Source organism: Ostrinia nubilalis, chromosome 5 (assembly GCF_963855985.1).
Source record: "Ostrinia nubilalis chromosome 5, ilOstNubi1.1, whole genome shotgun sequence".
NCBI classification, from domain to species: domain Eukaryota; kingdom Metazoa; phylum Arthropoda; class Insecta; order Lepidoptera; family Crambidae; genus Ostrinia; species Ostrinia nubilalis.
Window position 1 is genome coordinate 9,159,028 of NC_087092.1, and position 25,053 is coordinate 9,184,080.

A 25,053-nucleotide genomic window follows, 5' to 3' on the forward strand; every position below is an offset into this window, starting at 1 on the left:
GTGGTGGAACCATTTCGTTTATAGACTCTTTGGGTATATGTGTCAAACAGCTGTCATTAATGTCAAAAAATCAGCTGTTTTGGTTTCCTCGCTGGTCGCTCGCAATTTGTATTTTTGTATGAAAATCTGAATCTGAAATTCTGAAGCAGTTTCAAATTTAGCCATAATAGAAATAAGAAAATTGTAACTTTGGCTCCATTTACGTTAGGATAAGTTGTGAAAGAGCAATGCTGTCCGCGATCAAGTTAGTGGTATCCGAAAATGGAAAACTAATTGACTCAGTAACTAAAGAAACCAATACGCAAACAAATCAGCTATTAAAATCATTGGAGGTGTTTCAACGATCTGCAAATGATGCTCTGACTAAGTTGATCGAAAAACAATGTGGGGATGGAGATTCAGGTGAACAAAGCTTCGTTTTATTAAACTTATTACAACCTTAACACTGGGCGGTTATTTAAAGCTCAGAGGGAACTATTGTTAGTCGTGTCTTCTAGCATTCCTCAGTCCTAAGCAGATTAGAATTTATAGGATTATGACCCAATTCAGATTCGATCCTGGGTCTTTGCTACATAGCTGTAAACTACTGAACCATTTTTTTAAATTTAGCAATTACTGAGTATTCATCAAGTCATACAATGCTACAATATAAACTAAATTATTTACAATTACTTTTTATTCTTTTTTAGGTCACAGCATGGATGATATGGATGACATTGACGAAGAAGATGATGCAGATGAACAAGTGAGTCCACGAAAAAAAAAGAAGTAACCTTTTTTAGTGTAGAAGTAGTGTAGTTATTACATAGAAATAAGTTTTTATATAAATTATCTTGAAAATTTGTAATAAAACAATGATGCTTTTGTATTCAGTTTTATTATTTTCTTAATTATACACTAATGTAACAATGACATTACATGTATTTACAGTATAATATTTACATGTCTATTTATAACATTATATAATCATTATTCAATTTCAAGTATTTCTTGTACCAAAGTATGTCTGATGGAGTCTGGGCCCTGCATAGGTTGTACCTTACACAAGATTATAGTATTAAGATTATTAAGATTATAGTTATTATTATTTGATTGTATTGTATTTGTAATGGTATAGTTTTAAATTTCATCTAAGTTTATTGCTGCAGCATAAATATAATTAGCACAACCTTCATTGTTATTATTGCTTTTCTTGACAATAAAATTTATAATACTAAAATCTTCCTTAATTAAATTGTACATAGCCAAAGATAACTTAATAATAATTTACTTAATATATTCATTTACTGGAATGTAACATGTTATCACATTACGAAGCTCATATCTTTTTCTTAATATCTATGTTTTTGAGAAAAAAAATTGGTAACTACATAATAAGTAGTGGCAATGGATTGAATAGAGTAGGTACCTATATAATATCTAAAATGTTTTTTATAGGATTATTTCAATGACCCAATCAAATATATTGAAATATTTATTGCTTAGAACTCATAGAATAATTTACCTTTGGAACTAGGTTTTTTTTCTAATACATACACATATTTTGATTGACGTCTCCATAATCTTGTACTTCTCACATTCATTTTAAAAACAAGACTGATAAATGGAATGATTTTCGATATTTTTCTTCCAAAAAATCATGTTTATTGTATAAAAAATGCACCTGGCATAAAACTACACATCAAATACAGTTCATTCACAATAACTATAAGCAGGAAGTTACGATTAACAGAAGTAGCTATCAAGAAGGAAGTTGATATTAGGTATGTATCGCGGTAGCGCTTTACAAAAATAGTTTTTAGAATAATTGCCGTAAATATATCCGAAAGTTTCTAAGAGTTTTAAATTGTTTCATAACTTCCACTGATTTGGTCCTAAAGATTATACATAGCTTTATACCTTAGGTAGATAAGTTCGTATTTTATTTCATTGTGCATTCGATTTAAAGTGAAAACCAATAGTTTCGTGTATTAATTTCGAATAAATAAGTCCGACTATTTCATTATCACACTTGTTAGCTTTCTTCCTTGAGGCTTGTTTACAATTTGCAACATAATGTAGAATATTATTCCACGAGAATTTCTTGAAGCGCTCGTTATCTCCAACTATTGTATTTTCTGTAAAGCGAATCGTTAGCTTCGAGTGTTGAAATGTATGTCACACTGCTATTTATGATTATTGTTTAAGGTCGATTGCGGTCTCTGCCTCATTGTAAATTAATGATAATGTGATGGAGGAGGAACGTCTTGTTATATCTTTGTCGTGTTTATTCTTGATATCTTCAAGTACTTGTATTCTCACACGAAGTAATGCGGAGTCGTACTTATTCGATTCATAGCTACTTACAGACTATTTTATCGTGATCGATACGGTCTTACAAGTCGCAGTAAATACATTCTGGTTATGTAAGTTCTCTGACTTGTTATAAAATGATGTACCTACAACGGTATGTAAGATAAAGACTAGTTTATATTCGTTTTGTCGTCTGGAGGCTCTGATTCAGAATAGCAAATATCACACCCGCTTACGCCACATTCGCACATTGAAGTTGGCCTTATTGAATGACGGAATTTCTGAAAAAGAAAGATTAGGAATTACTTTATCTTATCCGGTCGGTGTCGTTTATCAAAAGTATCAAAATATTGGTGTTGTAGGTATGTTTGGTTAATACCTATCACCGTGTAATAGTATTGTAACTAGATTAAAAAAATATTATGGCCTAGAAAAAAAATCCGTATTAGCTTAATACATTACCCCTCCTAAGCTTTTTCCGGGGGCTCTAACGATCGTAACCACTGCGTATACAGGAATGCACAGTAACGACAATGAAGCTATGATCCATCCAAGTACTTGTGCCCAAGCAGGGTAGGCATATTGGCGATACCCGGGCGGGGTGTAGTCCACTAAACTGGCCACCCACAGGGCCAGCAGAAGCGCCGGTGTTGCTATCAACCAGCAAAACCGGAAGTAGAAGGATGGAACCCGTCCTGAAATAGAAATAGGTCGCTCTAAAATAAGGGTAGGTAAATCTACTCTACACAGCACAGGTATATTCACGAAATACCTACACAGACGGCATTCACAATATTTTATGAATGATCTAAGTAGAGTCGCAAAAAGTTGTTATCTTTGTATCATCACGACAAAACGGAAATGCGATGCACAGGGCTGAATACGAATTGTGCGAGTTGTTCATACAGGTAGATGAAAAACGCTTTACACAAAAATAACTAACTCTTACTGTGATTATCCAAAATTTAAGAAATATTTATTATGAGCATCTTATTCGGTCAAATAAAGTAGAAACATAAATGTATATTACTTATAGAAATCTTGTAATAAAAAAAAAATAAAGGAGGAAAAAGTCAAAGTGCAACAACCGCAGAAAATATTATAATTAGGGGCAAAGAATTTGTGTCAACTGTTATAGCGTAGGATGAAACTGTCGTTACGAAAGAACTCACAAAATCGCGTTGGTCGGTAAGTAATTTAGAATAGTTATTTATAGTTTGTACCAGTTTTGTGTGTAGTTTTGTACAGCTTTTAATCAGTTGTTGAATTATTGAAGACTTAGCTGTTGCCCGCGGCTTCACCCGCGTGAAATTTAGTTTGTCACAGATCGTCATAAATTATTAACAATAGTCGTAATACTGTAGGTAGTTTCATCAAAAACCGTTCAGTTAGTAGTAGTTCTAGTTTTTGCGTGAAAGAGTAACAAACGTCCAGACATCCCATACAAGCTTTCGCATTTATAATATTAGTAGGATAGAATTATTATACAATACTGACCTGTCATCTGTTTGATGTTGCTGGACAATCGGCCTACGCCGTAGAACCACGCTATGGCCACGACTTCAAAGAATGCAAGGTATGTTATGCTGAGAGAGGCCGCGTAGTAATCCATTAGCTGGAACACGTATATTCCGCTGTGGATGATATGCGGTAATCCGAACAATAAAGACACTCCGCAAACACACAGCACCAAAAGTTCGTGATAAACAAGTTTCCGTCGAATCATATCAGGAAATCCATCTTGAATTGAAGTCACTACTACTTCCACTATCGCGAACTGAAATAAACGTACATTTAGTTAGACGCTTTGCTAAAAGGTACGGGTAATGCAAAGGCACATAAATCAATAAACCACTACGAAAGCGATAGCTTAAGCTATCTTGTTTTTAGAAAAAAATTGGCTAACCTTACGACATTGAAAAGTATAGGTTGTGTTACTCATACTTACTTGACTGTTAAGTCCCAGACAAAGGAACATGAAGAAAAATAATACGGCCCATAACTGTGGCGCTGGCATTTTAGCGATGGCTTGAGGATACACAACAAACAGTAAACCTGGACCTGTAAAACGAGATGTCTTGTTTAGTTTCGTAGCAATAGTCGTAGTAATAGTAGAAGTCGTAGTAGTAGATATAGACTAGTATTAAGTTTTTGGATTATGCGTACCTAGACACCTACTATACTTTTTCTTTGAAGAAGTAAGTTACGAGGTGTCAACCTAACACCAAACTACATATGTTATATTCAAGCATTAGATTAGGTGTTAAAGAATAGAAATCAAAATTTTACATAGATGCTGTTATTGTTGGCCGCTTAAAATAATGGACCAATGCACAAATTCACTAAAGGTATCTGATTTTTTAACTCAATACTTACTATCTGCAATTACGTCCTTTACTGAGGTGTTCTGTTCAAATGCAATATTTCCAATAGTTGCAAATGTGAAAATTCCTACTATAAGGCTAGTAACCGCATTGACCAGTGATACGGCCAGCGTATCGTGTAGGAAGTTATTGTCAAATCTGTTGTATGAAGCAAACATTATCATTGAGCCAAAGGCTATTCCGATGGAGTTAAAGATCTGAGACGCTGCATTCACCCATGGTCTCGATTGTTTTAATAATTCCCAATCGGGTTTGAAGAAGTATCGTAATCCGACGTCAGCGCCGTCTAGTGTTAGTGATCTCCCCAGGAACACTATAATCAGTAGAAATGGTAGTGTTGTCGTGATGTAACGAACTTTGGCGGATGATTTAATGCTCTTCCAGAGGGCGAAGTATACTAACACCCAAGCACAGACTAAGCAAGCTGCTAATTCCCACCGCATGCCACCAGGAAATTCGATCCCATTGCTAATATTCAGGACTTTTTTCCTGAAAGTATAAATATAGCATTTTGAGTAAAGCAGCATATTCGAAAAGTAAATTACTCGTAGGTATTTTGAACTCTTGAAAAATGAAAATAACTAAATATTTTTACGCTAATTCATCCATTACTAAAAAAGCAAACCTTACTCGAAGAATTGTTCGGTAGGTGTCTGAGATCCATTCGGTTTCGTGTAGTTGTGCTGCGGCACCCAACACTGGGCTGTGTTCCATCTGTTCGAGCAACTAGCCCACGGTACTTCTGACTTAAACGATGTGAAGAAATAGTAAATCGCCCATGCTATTATCACAGCATAGTAAGTAGACATTAGAAAGGATATCACAACGCTTGCAAGCCCAGCACCTGTAAAAGGATTGTATTTAGTATATGTAATCTGCACAATTTTGTGCGCTATTGCAAGTATTTTTTTCACAATGCGATTTTATTACCTTTGAAAAGGGGGCATATTTGTGAGAGAGCCCCTATGGGTCCATGCGCCGTATATTGTCCAACAGCCAATTCCATGAACAGCATAGGAACGCCACACACCAAGAGTATTATGAAATAAGGAATGAGAAATGCACCTGCGAACAAAGAATACATTTTTAGTTATTTGCTTTTACCTAGAGTCCTAGTCGATTATGTTCTAGGTTGTGTATTAAAATGTTCATCAATATTTTGTACAAATTAATTTATACTGGATCTGTGAAAATCAGTAATTTTATTCTTAGTAACTAGTATGTAGTTTATGAGAAGCAGGTATCTATACAGTGTGTCCGGGCATGTAGTGATCAAACTTTAAGGGCGTAATCTATGGACAATTTTATCGATGAAAATACTTCAAATTTGGGGCTTGACCCATTTCTCGAAAAATTACATCGATTTAAGTTTTTAATTTTTAGTTTACACCTCTTCTTTAAAAAACAAGTAAAAGCGGGGGTAGCTTAACATTAATAGGCAAATATTTTATATCATGCGATAGCCAATAAAATTATCTATTAATAGAAGAAGAAAGCAGACACAAGTTTCATACATTTTATGGGAGTAAGAATGGATTTAATTAGAAAAATACATTACTTTTTTCACTTCTTTTTCAGTTATTTTCCAACACAAGAAAAACCAGGTCGTTAAGGTATGTTTTATTTGCATTGTGTTTTTAGTATTTGAGCTATTCTACAAAACGAATGTAAATTTATTAGTCTACGCCTATTAGTTTCGACGTAATTGTTGAACAAAGATACCCCTTCCCAGCTGTTTCCATAGTAATCGGAATAGGTTGTGTGATTCTTTCAGGCAGTGCATTTTCGCATGTCGCGTGCGCTATGGAAACCGCTGGGAAGGGGTATCTTTGTTCAACAATTACGTCGAAACTAATAGACGTAGACTAAAAAATTTACATTCGTTTTGTAGAATAGCTCAAATACTAATAATACAATGCAAATAAAACATACCTTAACGACCTGGTTTTTCTTGTGTTGGAAAATAACTGAAAAAGAAGTAAAAAAAGTAATGTATTTTTCTAATTAAATCCATTCTTACTCCCATAAAATGTATGAAACTTGTGTCTGCTTTCTTCTTCTACTAATAGATAATTTTATTGGCTATCGCATGATATAAAATATTTGCCTATTAATGTTAAGCTACCCACGCTTTCACTTGTTTTTTAAAGAATAGGTGTAAACTAAAAATTAAAAACTTAAATCGATGTAATTTTTCGAGAAATGGGTCAGGCCTCAAATTTGAAGTATTTTCATCGATAAAATTGTTCATAGATTACGCCCTTAAAGTTTGATCACTACATGCCCGGACACACTGTATAGATGTAATTTAGATGTTTCCTACGCTTGCGCTCCGCACGTGTCCTTGATACCAATGAATTGACCCACAGGAACTGGTACAAATTAACCGACTCATTTGTCCAAAGGATAATTTGCTTTTATTGTTTTCAAGTGTGCTTTGATCTTATGACTGACTGAACCACGGTGTGCCTTTTTATGAAAACCGTCCCGATTAGTAGATTAAAAAACGATAAGATTGAAATATAAAATAGACAACTATATTTATACCAGTTACATATCTAAATCATTGTAATCTTAGATAAATGGTAGTTACATAGAAGAATTTGTAAGCAGGAAACGTGGCTGAATAAAGGTGTGTAGGAGCTGATGTGCTGAGTATGTTTTATCTAATTACACACTTGGTAAGCGGCAAAATAATAGTTCGTTATAAATCATATGATATCTGGCGAGAACTGCTGGGAAAGTATCAGTTTACCGAACGCATCAGATATAATTCACACCGTGGTAGGTATTATTTAGCCCGCGTTGGTGCCCAGGTGTGAAACAGTGATATTTAGCGGCCGGAGACACAAACATTTAAGCTATCACGACTTGTTATTTACTGACGTGTGTTTGTGGATTATCCAACACGTCTTCCAATGCTAACAATAACATACAGGCGATAAATAAACTATAACAAAGTATTGACATCAACTTTTTTAATTTTTACGCTTTACGCGTTTATTAAATAACTTTTTCTACCTAATTTAGTTGTACCTACTTACTTAGGAATCGAGAATATAAAAAAATCTTTAAAGAAATGCAGGTAAAAATGTATACCTAGCTGATTCTTGACCGAATTATCTTCTGGTAATGCAAGTTAATAATCCGCAAAATATGTAGATTATTTATTATCTAAGTACTATACCAATTTATGAGAAAATAATCGTACTGGCAGCGTTTTGTAAATCGTCATAAATTAAGACAGGTCTGATGAATAAAAAAGACTCACGCTCTTAGGAGAAACATATTACGTTCCTAATAGACTAAGAGCTAGTGAACGCCAGACCTACGTCATTTTATAAAAGCTGAAAGTTTGTCAGCGTATGCTCCCAATATAGGATATAATGTTGGTGAATTATGAAGTTTGGGTCGTGGTGGCTTTGGGAGCTACCCTAAAAAAAACTGTCTGGCAAGGAGTTGGAACTGTCAAAACTGTCTGGCTGTTGGGGAAAATACTTCTAATTATTGTCCAAATATTATACATAAAAATCAGATTTAATGGTGTATAACGATAGTAAAATTACAGTCTATTGAATATACAGAAAAAGCCACCGTAAAAGTTAGACTTACGTTATACTATAAAATCTGAATTTTATGTATAATATTTGGGCAATAATTAGAAGTATTTTCCCCACCAGCCAGACAGTTTTGACAGTTCCAACTCCTTGCCAGACCGTTTTTTTAGGGTAGCTCCCAAAGCCACCATGACCCAAACTTCATAATTCACCAACATAATAATTTCCTATATTTGGGAGCATACGCTGACAAACTTTCAGCTTTTATAAAATGACGTAGGTCTGGCGTTCACCAGCTCTTAGTCTATAAGTAGAGTCACTTAGATTAAAACAAAAATCTACATTGAAAAAATAGAATATCAAAATGAATAAAGGATTTTCCGCATTAGGGATACCCAACGAAATATAATGCGAAATTGATTCTGGGTCGAAGAATCTTTTCGCAGTTATTTTCCGGATAGCAGTCACTCAAAATTTTAATGAGCGCTAATAATTTTATCACGATTCTTATAATAATGTCATAGACTGTTAACAGATTTTATCAATAACACGTGAATTTATGATTACAATCGGGTCGTGCGTATGTAATTATTTATTATTAAAAGGTGTGGATTTGTTCATCACACCCAGTTAGCTGCGGTGCCCAGTTACATATTATATTTTTGTCGTTCCCACACAATGCCACGGAGAGCACGATCTTTTTTGTCGCCTTAATGAGACAAATTACACTGATAGAAGAGACACAGGCGTGAAGCAGTCGGCTCCGTACAATAATATTGATACGTCATACATTTTATAACCCCACGCGAAAGAAAAAGGTGTGTAGAGTTCCGACAATACTCATAATTTTATCATATAATATTCGATGTCGAATATAATATAGCTAGCCCTAAAATTTTAAGCCGATAAAGAAGTTGTTTATGGTGTCTCTTTTAAACAAATATTTTAAGAGTGATACATTTTTTTCCAGAAATGAATGCTGTTAGAATGTGGGCTGTCCTCATCAGATAGAAGTAAGTTGATTTTTAAAGTAACGTTTTTAACTTTTACATTATACTTCTAGACAAACTTTATTTGCAAAAGGAAACCTAGACGCTAAAGTTTGTAATTGTCTTATACCTACGACCTGGATTCGATGGAAAATAACTTAGCTGGTCATTCTTAATTGTTTAATTCATAGTGGCTTGTAGTTGTTTTATGTATTAATAAACAAGTATAAGTTCGGTGACACTGCTCATCAAAATCGTGCCAAGTGTGTCAAGTCAAGAGGGTAAGTGAATTCAAATTACTCGAAAAAAATTATACCATTGCTCTTGGAGTTCGGAAAGAATGTCACGTTTTTGTCTTTTATTAGATATGTTACAGGAAATGTAATGTTGTTGGTATACCGTAATAAATAAAATAAAATAAAATGTATGAATTCTAGGAATTGTATACTATTCCTAGGAAATGTATACAATTACGAAGCTATTTAGGAAATGTATAAAATATTGCTTCAGAGATTTTTTAATACCACGCACAATACGCACATATCCTAGGAAATGTATACTTTTCCTAGGAATTTTATAGAATTCCAATATTGTATTAAGAAATGTATAAAACTAAGCGGCATAAGCGCGGTCGCGTGATCGGGTGCCCCTCGGTACGCCAGAAATTTCATTTAGCCAAACCATATTGGCCGATAGGTACTTTTAACTCACAATTATTATAAATATTGTTTAGCCTGACAGTTGTTTTCGCACTATTATACTTTGGCCGAAAAAAATAATTGCCTAAAATTTATTGGCATACCTTTCTTTCGGCATTACGCATAATACGCTGAAGTATTGGAAATCCCTAATTTTAACATCTCTTAATTTATTATTGGCATGAAGGTTTTAGTACTCCTGTAGCTGGATAACAAAGTCTCGGTTAGGTTAGGTTAGACTTGCGACCTTACACATACACAGCTGCCGCGGCGGTAGCGCCATTTAAGTTTCGGAGAAAAAAAGTGGCGTAAATAAAATAATTTTGTTTAAAAAATTTAGGCTTAAAATTTGTGTGCTATAGACAACTAGGCGTACAAAAAAATTGGCGATTCGATAGAGACCCCGCGTAATCGGACGATGCAATATCCTCCCCTCGCACCGCATGTCCACGCGTATTTATTGAAATCTTAATTACATTTCCGATTGCTATTTAGGAAATGTGTAATTTTCCTAGGAAATGTGTCTAATATAATTTACATCACACATTTCCGGGTGATTTTAGGACTTATACACAATTCCTAGGAATTGTATACAATGGCGGATTTCATACATTTCCTGTAACAGATATACAAAAAAAGGTTAAATGTGCCGCCAGCGAATCCTCGTTAATTATTTAAACACCTTTGCCCTACCCGTATAAAACTGTCTAATCGGCGGTAAGCTAAACATTAAACATTGCAAAAGGAAAGGACTACGACATGACCAACTAATTTATGAGTATCCCACTTTAACCAGCTGGTGCGGTTTCTATAGTTACAAATATTACACAGTTTATGGTCTAATATACTTTGCAAAGGCCAAACATTTTTCTTTGAGACAAATTGACTTTAAATGACATTGACTCACATTACATACAAGACTAATCTTATGAATCTTCGTACTTTATGATGTACAAATAATGGTTTGAAGTGTCGCCAGACTCATTAGAATTTTTCGGAAATAAAGAGACAATTTGGAAGAAAAATAACTGTACAAATTACAATGAATAATGTCCGGAAATTCAGTCTAGTACGGTTACTCACCTCCGCCACTTTTGTAACACAGATAAGGAAATCGCCAAACATTTCCCAGTCCCACCGAGTAGCCAACACAAGCCAGCACGAATTGGATCTTGTTGGCCCAAAACGGTCGGCGTGGCTTTAGGTGGTGGTCGGCTTCTTCCTCTTCTTCTTCGCAGCTCTCATGTGAAGCCGTATCCTCATCGGGAGGCCTGTAAATGAAAAAGTTTTACATTAATTTACCTGTATACATACATACACTCAAAAAACATAACTTTCCATCTGGCGTACTCGGGTAAAAAAAACGTGAAAGCGTTTTTATATCTTAATAAAAAACGTTTTATTGACTAAGTAAATTCCATAATAATTATGATTAATCGGCATAGTACACGTGTTCAGATAGGTATTGTATTTAAGTATATTCGTAACGATATCATAAAATTGTATTTTTTTTTGGAGAGCTAAAATAAAACCATTAGTTATGGCGATAGTGGTATTTCAGCATTTTTTCAGTAGTTTTTTTTAATATTCTGTATTTTGTATTTTCGCAATATGTGCCTGTAAGTATTTACAAAGTCTAGAAAACTGAATTTTCGAATAAAGGTGAACTTTCTATGAATAGGTTTGTTCTACATACGTTCAAGGGAAGAAACCTGAAAACGGTTCTTTAATATAATCTGTGTTGCAATCTGGTTGCAACAGCACAAACACTCGAATGGATCGTCATGTCAGTGCTTTCTCTATCTCCCCATTCAATCTTTTTCGGCATATATCGATCACAAACATCGATCACAGATGATTTAAAAGATATAAAAACTCTCTCGAATAATAGAAAAAAACAAATCGCTTCGCAACCGTACTTATGTTTAGAGATTATAAGTTAATCGTAAAAAAATATTACTTATTTAGATTATAAATAAAAAAAAGTACGCACGTAAAATAATTGTAAAGCGCATCATTCATTCTAAAATGAGTACGTAAGACACTGCAGCACTGGTTCGATTAGGTTTTCTGAATTTTATAATATCGATGCAACGCGCACTGCACACGGGACTGATCAGAATAAAATTTCAAAGATCTTCTGTAAGTATCTTTATCAGTTGTACTGTTGTTAGTGAATTATTGTTTGAGATTTAGATAATTACTTACTATAAAATTTAAGTCCATTATAAAGCCGTTTTATTGTTAAAGTAAGAGTACATATTATAAGATTTGCGAGCTAATCCAAAGTGAAGTTAATTACTGCAATTCTTATTATGATCTAACTATATGGTTCTCGCGACTTTGTCTGTGTTGTTTATTTGAGGCCATTTGCCTGTTTTTTAATTTATCTTCATACTAAGTATACCAGTATCATCAAATTCTGTTCAGTGGTTTACGCGACCAAAGGCAATTTTAAAGAAATTAATATACAAATAAACGTAGAAATTGTCTCCATACGATGAAAGCTTAAACATAGTTATAAAAATACTGAAAACACCTTTTCTTTTTAGAATCAATATGCGTTTCCATATCTTTGAAGTTGTGAAAATATAAAAGACAAAGTTATTTTAGCATTTATAATATTAAAATAGATAGAGACTAATCTTAACTGTGGAAATTACTATTTTTATTGTTTCTATAGACATAAGTTTACTGAATAATAAAATGTACATACCTACAGCTAATATTTGTAAAAATTAACGTGTGGGATTTTAAATGTCTCTGATAACTAAGAAAATGTTTACGATGGGTTTCGTATGAAATGTCATGTTATTTAGTAAGAAATGTAAGATACTCGTATAAAAAGATAACAAAAGTAGTCAATGCCACAAAATCATGCCATGCAGAACTTTTACTTTTCCCGTAATAATAAATACCTACATAAACACGATGAAATACAAGGAAGTTTTAAGTTGGCCATATAAGTAACCGGGAAGACATTATACGAGATCAAAGGGCAGGGAGAATTTATCGCATTTTTAAAGATCTCCGACAACTCATTTGATTCATTTCATTAATTGAACCTCATTTTCTCATATCCGTAAGGTACGGACGGATGGATGTAGAGTAAGTGCAAGTAAGGGGAATGAAAAATGGGAACAGCCGCTAACAAGATGATGCCAGACGAAGTAGGTACCTTGGGCGCAGAATAGATAGATAAAATAATGAAATGATTGTGAGACAAGAAATCACGATTGACTTTTCCTGATATTTCGCCTGATCAAAATAACACAGGGTTGATATGAAGATATTGCCGGTCAACAACAAACGTTTTGAAAAATAGACTGATTGTAAAAATAATTTAAGACGTTTTACAAGAATATAAATATTCTGGATAAAATCGGCAAGATTTTTAGAAAAGTTTTTCTGTGTGCGATGAAAGCCATTGGAGGCGGGTAGATGGGTACCAGAATTGGCATTCTCCTTTTTCCACTGGCAAGCACATTACTGAAGCCCTTCAACGTAAATATTCATGTATGTAGATTGCCTCAAAAAGGTTTTAAGCGATAAAATTCCGCCAAAACCCTCAACATAACCTTGATAACTGTGAGTTGTTTGAATTAGAGATAGATGACCTACAATGATGGCAGTTATTGTGACGTCATACAGCTCAACGGCTTTACCTGCTTTTTCATACGCACACGTGAGCAATATAGCACTGTTACGAAAATAGCCATTGAGACCAACGTATTCGATAATTTGTAGGTTATTTAGATTTATTGGGCATCATTGTTTTACAATTCTATAAACGTTACACCATGGATAATTATAATTACTAGCATTGGTTCTTATCATACATATGCAATTGCTTATCTTTCGGCATTAGTTATTAGTGTAAATTGATTATTATGACCTAACAAAATTTTAAGTGTATGTTAAATTCACTGCGCATGCAATACTGATTTGACATTCAAATCAAACCAATATTATAATGTCAGCTGTCACTATGTATAGGTTGGTAAACGTTTTAAAATCATTATTATCAAGTAGGCAGTGATAAGGCCGGCGTATGATCAATCGTATACGCGTCATCGTATGAGAGATATGTGAGAATAGATAGTGTTGCAGTCTTATCAGCTCCTGTCTTGAAGGTCATACGGCCAAGACTCCCTCTAATCCTTGTGGTCTTATAGGATTTTGGATAGTCTCATATTCTGTCAAAATTTTACCGGCATTTGACGCACAGTGATAAATCCTTCGTAACGCTAAAATGTCCTCATGTTTAGTAACAACTTATAATTTTGCTACGCTTGCTGGTTATAAATCGAGATAAAATCTTTATTTTTTATTATAATGAGTCGTGTATTAAATTTGAACTTCCCTATTGTTTAATTTTTCCATGTATTAATACATTTATCATTGTTTTCATACTACAAGCAATGTCGTAAATGTTCTAGAAAATGTGGCAGGAAAAATTACATAGGTACATCTTCTCTAAAACTGCAAGGATTTTCTCATTTAATTTAATTTACGAACCCTTGAATTGAATACTTTTAAAATTGCACATCCGTTGCCAATATCAATTTTTAATTAGCTTTATTTAATTAGCTTTATATGCATGGTTTTATATTTCAAGAGGTTCTTTATTAAATAATATTGAACTGTGATGCGTTTCATCTACGTTATTTGCTTATATTTTCAAAAGTAATAAATATAAACAGGAAGGATTTAAATTAAATTTATTTTTGTCATTCTCTTATATTTTTCTCCCGTAGTCTTGTACTATAAATCAATTCATCAATCGTAAGCTGTGTCAGTTTAAATTGATGTATTATTGTGCAAATTGTTGATTGCGTGTCAACAAATGAATGAATGCTACTGAATTCAGATCAAGCGATTACAGTAGGTAAAATCCTTTAAAACAAAAACAGATAAACATTAAGTACACGATGTTGATAAAGTAAATTGTTTTTGGAAACTGAATAACTTGCTTTAGTACCTAGTCTAGTCAATACTTACAACTCAAACAGGAATTCACTACAACTCAGTATAAAAATGATGACATTAGGCAGTTATTTTTAAATGTATTCTAAAAGATTAGCTATAAAAATTACTGAAGTGAAGCAGTAAAAAAAAATAATTATGTGAATGTTGTTGAGGTGATTTTATTTTAAATATTGACTATTTTCAATATCAATCATAATATTAAAGGCCTAAATTAAACAGGTAGATGAACAAAAACGTTTCCTAATGAACTTTATCAATGGTCTACTAAGGATTGCCGATAATTAATAGCACTTGACGATATCGTATCTAACAGATAACATCTTTACTTTATTTTAAAGATACAGTAAAAACAACACAATAAATTGTTTACATTTATTTTGATGAAATTGACAAATCCTGTAATGACTTCCTTAGAAGTAAAAATATTTCAGTAATGAACTTGAGAGAAGAATGACGTAACTTTGAGAGAACAATGGTCATATTCTGAAGTGGACGCTGTTAAAAGACTATTTGCGTCTAACATGTTAACAAAATTTGTAGTTGTTAAAATTGAAATTGGCCAAAAGGACGCATAGAGCCGAATGGCAACACTCTTACGTGAATTAACAATGACAGAAAAAACTTATTAAAATAAAAACAAAATAGCAGGAGAAAACATTTCGCATTTTATATGTATCGGATCCGTCCTAATTTGTCGAATATCCTGTCTCTACATCAGTCCATCTCTCTCTCTTTGTATATTCTTATAGCCCTGTGTCAATTTTATCCATCTAAATTCCTAATTATTTGATTAGGTGCTGTTACTGTCATTTTTCTATTGTTTCTAGCTAGTAAGCGCACTAGGATCTAGATTTTAGTCTTCGTCTTGATAATATTTTTAGGAATGTTTATCGCTACGTTGTTAAACATCTGAAATACCTTTTACCTATACGAATAACCTGTACAAGAGTTAAAAAAAGAAAAATGTGACTGAGAGTTTAGCCATCATAAATATGTAAACGCAGAGCTAATGATAATGAAACATAATGTAGAGATCTTTATGTATGTTTTTTTCGAGAGAAAGACAGATCAAATTTCACATTTTGTTATTACAAAAATTACTTGAATATTAACCAGTTTCAGCTGGTACGTCATTTTTAAAATCATTGTGTAATAGGCGTTGTAAATTTATCTAAATACCCAATGCATTACCGCGCTAAGCCAATGTAGACAAACGGAATTATTATTTATATATTTTAAGCTACTCGACCGTAAACATTTATAACCTTGGATACAGATGTATCGTGTATGAAAACAATATTTTTATTATTAATAAAATAATCAGTTCTTCGCCGTGCAGTAGGTTTGGGTGTTTTGATAAATGTAGGCGCCAATTCGGACAACCTATTCGTGCTAAAGAAAATCGATAATACCTATTGCCTGAATTATTATCTTTTCATAAAATATATATCTATGATTCAAACATAATTCCCTGAATACTTATGTAGGTAGAGTCATATTTAATAGAATTGTAATTTTATTTCAAACTAGCTGACCCGGCGAACTTTGTTCCGCCTTAATGGCAATAAATAAGCAGACTTTTTTTTAATTTCGAACGGGATAAAAAGTATCCTATGTCCTTCTCCTGGCTCTAAACTACCTCCCTGACAATTTTCAGCTAAATCGGTTCAGCCGTTCTTGAGTTATAAGTGGAGTAACTAACACGACTTTCTTTTATATATATAGATTAACAAATTTAATTATGGTACAGTCAATAGACTTCACTGCTAATCATTGTTATTGTTGAATAAAATATGTGAAATGTTACTACCTACCTAAACATAAGTAGGTATAATTCATTGACAGTAATTAATGCCTTATCGGCTATTTATATTATTCATCAAAAGTGAGTGACAGATTATGTCGGTCCGGTAGACCTGCCCCCTGAACATTATACAACAATCTAGTACTTACATACATTATGTTATGTATATTGTTTACAACAAGCTCTACAGGAAAATAAAATAAATTTTATACTTATTAATCCTGCTTGTAATTACATTAACTCTTTAAAAAATAATAACTTGGTTTACGATGTCTAAATATATATTTAAAATTGTGTCTATAAAAGTTCTTTCAGAAAGCGATTAGAGTTTGACGATTTTCCGTTTATTCTTGTTAAAAAATCTAACTTAGAGATTCCACCAATAACGAAGGACAAAAGTCGTAACATTTCAATAGGATTATAACTCACTAATTATAACTAACTGTGACCACTGATGATTGATTTAGTTTAAAATTATGCTGTTTTCGTCAGACTAGAGCCTTAGATTTGAAAAAACAGGAAGTTGTAAAATCCTGAAATTAATATTGTAGTTATGCACTGCAATTTAATGTTTTCATGAAATACTTAAACATTAATGAAATTCTTTTTTTCAGTCTAAAAGCTCTATTACACGCTCAAGTTTAACTTGAACACAAAATCTGCTAGATTTCAGGATATTTTAGGTTTTCTTATAATACACAGAGCAAGATTCTCAGTCAGTTTCTTTTTTGATAAGTTTACAAGATTATAGCATTACGTAATAATATACTCGTACTTGCCCATAAATGAATTACCATGAAATGGAACGAAAGTTCATGAACAATGATCCTTGGTGCCGTCTATTTTTCGAAGCATGCAACAGGGACAGAGGCCCAAAAGCAAAAGAGAACAAAATTATTTTATAACTGTTTTATGTTTATGTGTAAGACTTTACGAAAATGTAATTTGACAAGTACCTAATAATTTATTAGTATACAGATCAACTTATTTGAAAGTTATACTTTTAAATTTTTACACCAAAAAGATCTGCAATAAGAGTCAAGAGAAGGCCATATCCAATCTAGTTTCTTTAATGATATCGTCTTAGCTTGTATTGTTAGGTTGAAAGTAAATGATTCTCAACTTTGCTACGTGAAATTTTGAAATCCTTGTCTCGATCAAACTACAATATCAATAAATTTAGCATTGTACACACACACGTCCATGTCATAATTAATTTCCCTAGTTAGTGAGTGAAGATAACAACAAGGTTAATGTATGAATAATCTATTTTTATGCCGTTGTTCATCTACAATACAAATGAAAGTTATCTAAAGACTTATTTTAAATCTTAAAATAAATACCCATCTAGACATTGAAATACATTTTATGTATCAAAGTAATTACAATTAAGGTACTTTATTAACAACATTGTTGCATACATTAAATTTGCAACATATCCATTTATTGTTTGAAATTATCATTTGATGTTTTAAAAGCTTAAAGTTGGTCTATGTCAGGCACAAAAGCTAAATAAGTCTTTGTAGATATTTCTCTCAAAATATTAGAATCTAGAGTTTTACTATAGACAAACTAATGAGAGCCGCAACTTGCAAAGGACATTGTCAGAAACCGCCTAAAAAACCGCCAAAAAACATTAACCCATCATAATTATTTTCTATTTTTTTTAATACATTAAGCACCCTTTCGTTCTAATGGACACTTAAGCATTGAAAAATTAAATAAATAAGTCTTTTAACGTTTATTCTATAATACTATTACAACTTCCGGACGTTTTGGTGCGTGGCATGGTCTAAAACCTATCAAGTTCCATAATTTTTGCCGATAAAATCTGTACGAGGCATTACCGTACTTTATTGCTGGGAGTCCATGTATAGTGATGTTCCTGCGGCCATCATAGACAATAAAATATCGATTTTGAAAATAAAATAAATCGATTAAACTGCTTTGAAGACTAGATTTGCGTTAAAAGCTAAAAAGATATTGACACTATTACAAGAAGCTATCTAAAGTGTCCAACTGGTCGAAGGTCGTAAATAAAATAAAAATAATTAGGACCATAAACTGATATTCATGGTATCATAACTGTAAAAGTGTCAGAATCCGATGTTGAATCCAATGCCAGTTGAAGTGTGAGAAACATATATCAACCTAGTATAGTTGCCAGTCTCTCATAATCTATGCCAATGAGGGTTTTCGCGATTGAAAAATCCGCCAGATGGCAATACGTAGACGTGAGGTCCAAATGCTGCATGATTGGTTATTTTTGACATGACATTGACAGATATCCACCAATCATGCAGCATTTGGACCTCGCGTCTACGTATTGCCATCTCGCGGATTTTTCAATCGCGAAAACCCTCATTCATAGCACATTAATAATACACCAAATGAACTTTTATAGATTGTGAAAGAGAAGATAAAGATTTTATTATTTTATTAAAATCTTGCCACGAAGTAGTTTTTCAGTAGAAACCAGGATTGGATAATCGCTACAGGCAAGTATCAGAACATTTTATAAATATTTTTAATCGATTATATCCTTGTGAATCGTTTTAATAAATTGTCATTTTACTTTTTCAATTAAAACTTTTTCAATCCCTAGTCTTGTCAAACTGTCATAATGTCAACAAATTATAAATGTCACGTCAGTTGACTCAATTTCATTCTTCTGTGCGTTTATTGTATTTTTATTTCAATGAAATAGTGCTAAAGGGTTAGTACTAAAAGTGAAAGCCTTTTTTCAGAAAGAAAACCAATGTGGTGCCCTTATTATTCATACTGTTTGAAAGTTACAAGTCAGTGATACAGAGTTGCCGACATTATAACTCCGTAGTGATACCATACCAAAGAAGAAGTTTTCCTAAACACACACACTTGTGTTATTTTTAAATGTGATCAAATAAAAAGGATTAATTCTACTGCTCAAATGGAATAACTTATCCCAAGAGACCGAATATAAAATAAAAACCTCTCCATAGAAATTATCACCATCACGAGGATGTGAATTTTTTTGAGAATTTGATATTGGTCCTGTAAGAAAAGTAGTTGTATTTCAGTAGTAGAATCAACCCTTCTTGTTTCATCAGCAAGAGTAACTATAAAAAACGCCCTGTAGGTAGGTATTATTAAGCTGAAGAGTTTGTTTAGTGTCAAAGACTGTCACACAGTGTAACTTAAATTGGCATATTATGATAATGAACATAAAAACTTAAATAAATATTTATGTTAATATTTTTTGTATTTATTTATTTTCCCAAAGCTTCACAGTGACAGCTGAAACAGCAATACTGTTGTAAAACTAAACTTGGAACAAACTGTTACAAATATTTTACAAATTAAAATAAAACCGCATGTTGCTTTACTTTCTCGTATAGGTAATAAATGTAATTAATGGCTAGATTATTAATGTTACTTTGTTACCCTCAATAGTGAGGAGATCTTATAAAATGGTAACCCTGATTTTCATTGTCATTCAAGTGCTCTTTCTTCGCATAGGCTTCTGTGATTTGGCCAAGGGCCACACACATTGCGATAACATTCTTGAGTGGCGACCACGAGCCGAAAGACGTAGCGTGGGCAGGCCTCCCACTAGGTGGACCGACGATCTGGTGAAGGTCGCGGGAGGTGCCTGTATGCGAGCGGTGCAGGATCGGTCTTCGTGGAAATCCTTGGGGGAGGCCTTTGTCCAGCAGTGGACGTCTTTTCGGCTGAAACGAACGAACGAACGATACGTATTACCACTATTTACCAGACATTACTATTTATTGCATACTCGCCGGATTACACGTAGGAGCACGCGCGTTACAGCTTCGGCCTTGCATTATTATAAGATCTTGTTCCACCCTTTTACGAACTTCCTCCGTGAGGATATCCCCGCCGAATTCTATGATGAACCTATCAAAAGTCATATTCTGCAATGTCAACCCACCACAAGGTGGACCGACGACCTGATAAAGGTAGCGGGAAGGCGCTGGATGCAGGCCGCTACCAACCGTGCGATGTGGAAGTCATTGGGGGAGGCCTATGTTCAGTAGTGGACGTCCTGTGGCTGAAATGATGATGATGATGATGAAATGAATGAAAATGACAAATCTTCGAACGTGTATAATACCGTGCCAAAGTAATCATATAATTTTGGCACCTTAATAACTATTGCCGTTTTTGTTGTAAAGATCATGCAGCGCCACTTGCGGATATTATTGGAAAGAAAACTATGTGGGCTCTAGATCTGAAGCCGCTTTAGCGAACACGAAGTGCTCATACAATGCGGCGTATTTTCTTCCAGTCTTTAGTCAGGACTTTAGTCGAATTAAAACCCCGGTTGAACGTGATATAGCCGCACTAGAATACGATGCTTTTTTGCATAATCGCAAGACTTCGTTCCAGTGTCGACCGAATGTTATCACGATGTATGTGGCCCAGGGGTTACCGTAGCCGCTAAGGTTTGAAACTTCTTGCTTAAAATATTGTAGTCTTTGGCATAGACTACGACGGTAGTCATGGAGATAGGAGTTTGTTATCTCGTGTCAGATGTAAATGGTGAAAAGAAAACTAATGATTCGTGTTATTTTTATGCAATATGTAGGTATTTTATAAAAGTGGAACCCCGAGTGATCTCCAAAACCCATTCTATTATTATATACGATTCGGCTTCGATATCTATAATACAATAGGAGTTTATTTCATGTGTCAGATGACAAGGGTGGAAACAACCTACGATTCATGTTGTTTATTTACGTGCAATATGTGGGCATATTATAAAAGTGGAATGCCGAGTTGTATTTCTAAAACTTGTTCTATTATTTTATACTATTTGGCTGCGACTCGGCGTGACGACAATACAAAACATTTTTCGCGAATCGGTGTTCATACATTCACTTAATACATTAGACGCCATGTTGTCATAAACGACATATTATAAAATCGCTGTGATTTAATATTCTTAATCATTAATTTTATGGCAAGTGTCCATCAGGAATCATTGTTCTTACACACAGAATCGTATTATTTCGCTTTCGGGTAGTAATATGTCAAAATTGTTGGTTCTTAGGCGAACAATGTATGGAGAACGAACATTGTCCTTTATACAAACTTTCTCCATTTAAATAAACATAGGCTGATGTTCTAATTGAGATGCATAGTTTAAATTAGTTTAAAAGATCTGATAACCTTTAAAATCGTTTAGTAAGTTTATTCTGCACACGATTGAATAAATGAAAAAGATTTCTACTTAAAGCCCTGTAATATTTGTCTGTTTAGACCAAAGTCAAGTCTCTTGAACCTTACAATGGGTGTAGGATACGAAGACAAAGATGACAGTTAAACCAATTGAATAATAGAGCAACCCAGAGGATGTCTCACTCGCGGAGATACTCACGTAGGAGGACGTACTAGATGGAACAGTTCCGTAGGCGATGTTGGTACCCGTTTAATAACCATTTTTCGTCCGTCTGTGCATCCCATCCCGATCGAGGCGAGAGATCGAACAGATTGAGCACCATATTGCGTGCCACTATCAGAGCCTTCAGGATAAATATTCACTTGGTCATATGGCCGCAGACAGCGGGCTGAAGCAGCACCAGAAGCAGCACTCACATCGCGGATTCTGTGTGTATCTGTGAAGCTCTTGACTTTGCGCATTTGTCCAGAGGGCGTTACGATCGGCGTTGGCGCGTGCAGGTCAAGAAGCTTTGAGTTCTCTTCTGCTTGATCCTCATACTGATCCACGTGGATCGCCACGCTGGGCGCGGCGGCTTCCGCCGACACTTCGGCTCTACTCATATTATCACGTCACAGTGTCATGTCGCGGTGACTGTAGCCGCGTGCGTCGATGGCGACGCGCGACTCGCAATAAAAACCGGCGCTTGCGAGCGACGGCGGTTTAGATGGCCGGCAGACTGATTCGTCAATCGCAGTAATTGGTAAACAAAGTGCGATTCTAGTAGTGGGGAGCAGCAGGAAGGGGGGAGGGCGGAGGGCCGCGCATGCGCTGTCGTGGCCGCGTTACGTAGCGTTGCGCCTGCGTTTTTTAGGGTTAAACCAGTCATTATGACAAACTGCTGTACTCGACAATATTGCTGCGGATATCATTATTTTACATGGGTGTCATTATAAAATCTTTGTTCGAATGTAGTGAGCGATCTAGAAATAATTTACAGTAAATTCCCAATCGTTATTAGCTAGGATAGAGTCGATAGGTAAGTAGTTTTGCAGAATAGATCCTCAATGCAGGAATGGATAAGTTTTCAACAATTTTTTTTTGTAAATTGTCGTCTGACAGGACTGAAATCAGGAAGTATCAGCTACAATACAGTGTGAGTCTTGATAAAGTGCATATGTGAAATAATGTTTTTTTTCTTTCTTTTACTTATTATGTATAAAGAAAACGTAATAACTTTTAAACTAAGAGGTATATCCTGATAAAATAAAAACAGTAATAATGCTTAATAACAGGCGATATTTAAAAAATACATAAAATACCCAGAAAATGCCAACAAATAATAAAAAATTCGTGTTTTTTTGGTTATTTGATAACTCCAAAAAATGACCCTATAACAGGTGTTTTTTATTACTTTGTGTTATTCTCTATCGTATTACCTTTGCTATACCATAAATTGTCTCTATCCCTATCACAACGTTTGCAATGATCGTTTGAACAAAGGCCTGCCACCACATCTATTCTGTAACTACATACTAAAAGTCGTTCAAGAAAGCTTAATTCTTGAAGTTTTAATGAAAAGAAAATTAAAATCAAAATATTTTTAAATAGTTCTCGTTCTATGTATGTCTTGTATGTGGTACGTTTAATGCATATTTTTATAATTAAAAGTGTATTTAAACGTTTTTTGAGAGAAAAGTCGCAGAAGTTACTATGGTTAAAAGTCTTGACGAATAACAACATTAGGTTTAGTAGTGTGATTAATACAATGTTTGCAAAATTAAAAAAAAAACACCACACAACAGCAGCTGGCAAATCCATTGTACCGTGATGGAAAATCGGTGAATACCCTTAGTAAGTGCCAGTAACGTTGTTGTTTGTTGGAAATTTGAAACTTTAAATTAACATTTTTAATTGCTTTGGGAATAAATTTTGGTCCAAAAACCCGTAGTATTCGTCAATCAGGCACATTTTGCACTTTAAAAAATTTAAGATAAAAATTTTGAATTAAAAAACTTACCATATTGGATTATATTTTTTCTTTGGCGAAGGTATCAACCCGCGTGACATGTTACCGATTTCCCAACCGAACTGTGATTGGCACCAGTCAAGGGCCACACATCAAACTGAGTTGAGAAAACTGAGTGCTCATGATCAGCCTTCGGCCGCGCCTCCGCACAATTGCTAATTTCCTATTCGTTCCCCAGTCATTATCACTTGCAATTTGCAAGAGCATTCATAATAACTTTTGTTGGTGACGTTTGTCACCAGGATATCTATTTTGAACGTCCATAATTAAATTAGATCCTCTTTATGTGACCAAAGAGTGTGCGAAATATTTTATTGAACTTGGATTTGGTTGGAAGACATCGTTATTCAACAGTTAACACCATACACTCAGCAAGAATCAACATCATAGATGAGGTTTAAAAACGCCAAATCAATATGGAAGTGGGCGAAACACGTGAGGCTTACCTAAATGCGTAAAAACATCTTGGAATCATCACACAATGTCTGACTGAAGCTATTCATAGATAGATGATCATCATCTCGTGAAGTTTATAGAATATATTTTTTGCGACAATTTTATAAAGTTATTTTGAAAATCAGAATCATCTTTACAGCATTATACAAGGTGTGGTTTTGTAAAACAACGCCTATCTTAGGGGTAGTACACATGAAAGTAATTACAAGAAAAACATAATGTAATCTAATTACTTTATTAGTAAAAAACCTTGTTCAAACATCTCCTAAAACTTTCTAGACGGCGCTTGTTACCGCCCGCACCACCCCCGCTTACCCCGCTACACCATCGAGCACATGCGGCCACCGCCCCGGAAGACCGGGAAGACTGACCGCTAGCTCGCCCGCGTGATAATACCATTTTCCTTAATTATGGAATTTTCGATGAAACTTGGAAATATGTTTTTTTATATTTTTGGCATCAGTGTCGTGTATACTACTACCACCCCTGAGATGGGCGTTGTTTTACAAATTGTTGTTTTACAAAACCACACCCTGTATTTATAGCCCATGACAGACGGCTAGAGATGTATTAGCCCTCATTAGAGATCAATGGAGAATCTTCAGGCCAGGTAATTTATAGTGAGTAGATGAAAAGATTTGAAGTTTTTTCATTGATAAAATTGCCCATAGATTACGCCTTTAAATTTTGTTCA

General features: G+C 34.2%; 1 protein-coding gene and 1 long non-coding RNA gene across 4 annotated transcripts; one reads left to right on the forward strand and one right to left on the reverse strand.

The window, feature by feature from the left end:
* The first annotated feature begins 33 nt into the window (after nucleotides 1-33).
* LOC135071865 (uncharacterized) lies at nucleotides 34-868 on the forward strand. The gene is made up of 2 exons (XR_010257335.1): nucleotides 34-402; nucleotides 690-868. It is a non-coding gene; the product is annotated as an uncharacterized LOC135071865 (long non-coding RNA).
* Nucleotides 861-24,004, reverse strand: LOC135071854 (sodium- and chloride-dependent GABA transporter ine). Of its 3 annotated transcripts, none has more exons than XM_063965690.1 (9): nucleotides 23,895-24,004; nucleotides 11,004-11,191; nucleotides 5,607-5,741; nucleotides 5,307-5,520; nucleotides 4,669-5,165; nucleotides 4,241-4,353; nucleotides 3,790-4,069; nucleotides 2,755-2,987; nucleotides 861-2,573 (listed from the first exon to the last, which is right to left on the reverse strand). In XM_063965690.1, the coding sequence occupies exons 1-9, from the start codon at nucleotides 23,942-23,944 to the stop codon at nucleotides 2,463-2,465; spliced, it is 1,821 nt and encodes a 606-aa protein (XP_063821760.1). In that variant the 5' UTR covers nucleotides 23,945-24,004; the 3' UTR covers nucleotides 861-2,462. The 3 variants fall into 3 exon arrangements, with proteins under 3 accessions (XP_063821760.1, XP_063821759.1, XP_063821761.1); XM_063965689.1 differs by lacking the exon at nucleotides 23,895-24,004 and adding an exon at nucleotides 22,094-22,626; XM_063965691.1 differs by lacking the exon at nucleotides 23,895-24,004 and adding an exon at nucleotides 11,914-12,003.
* Nucleotides 24,005-25,053: the final 1,049 nt, after the last annotated feature.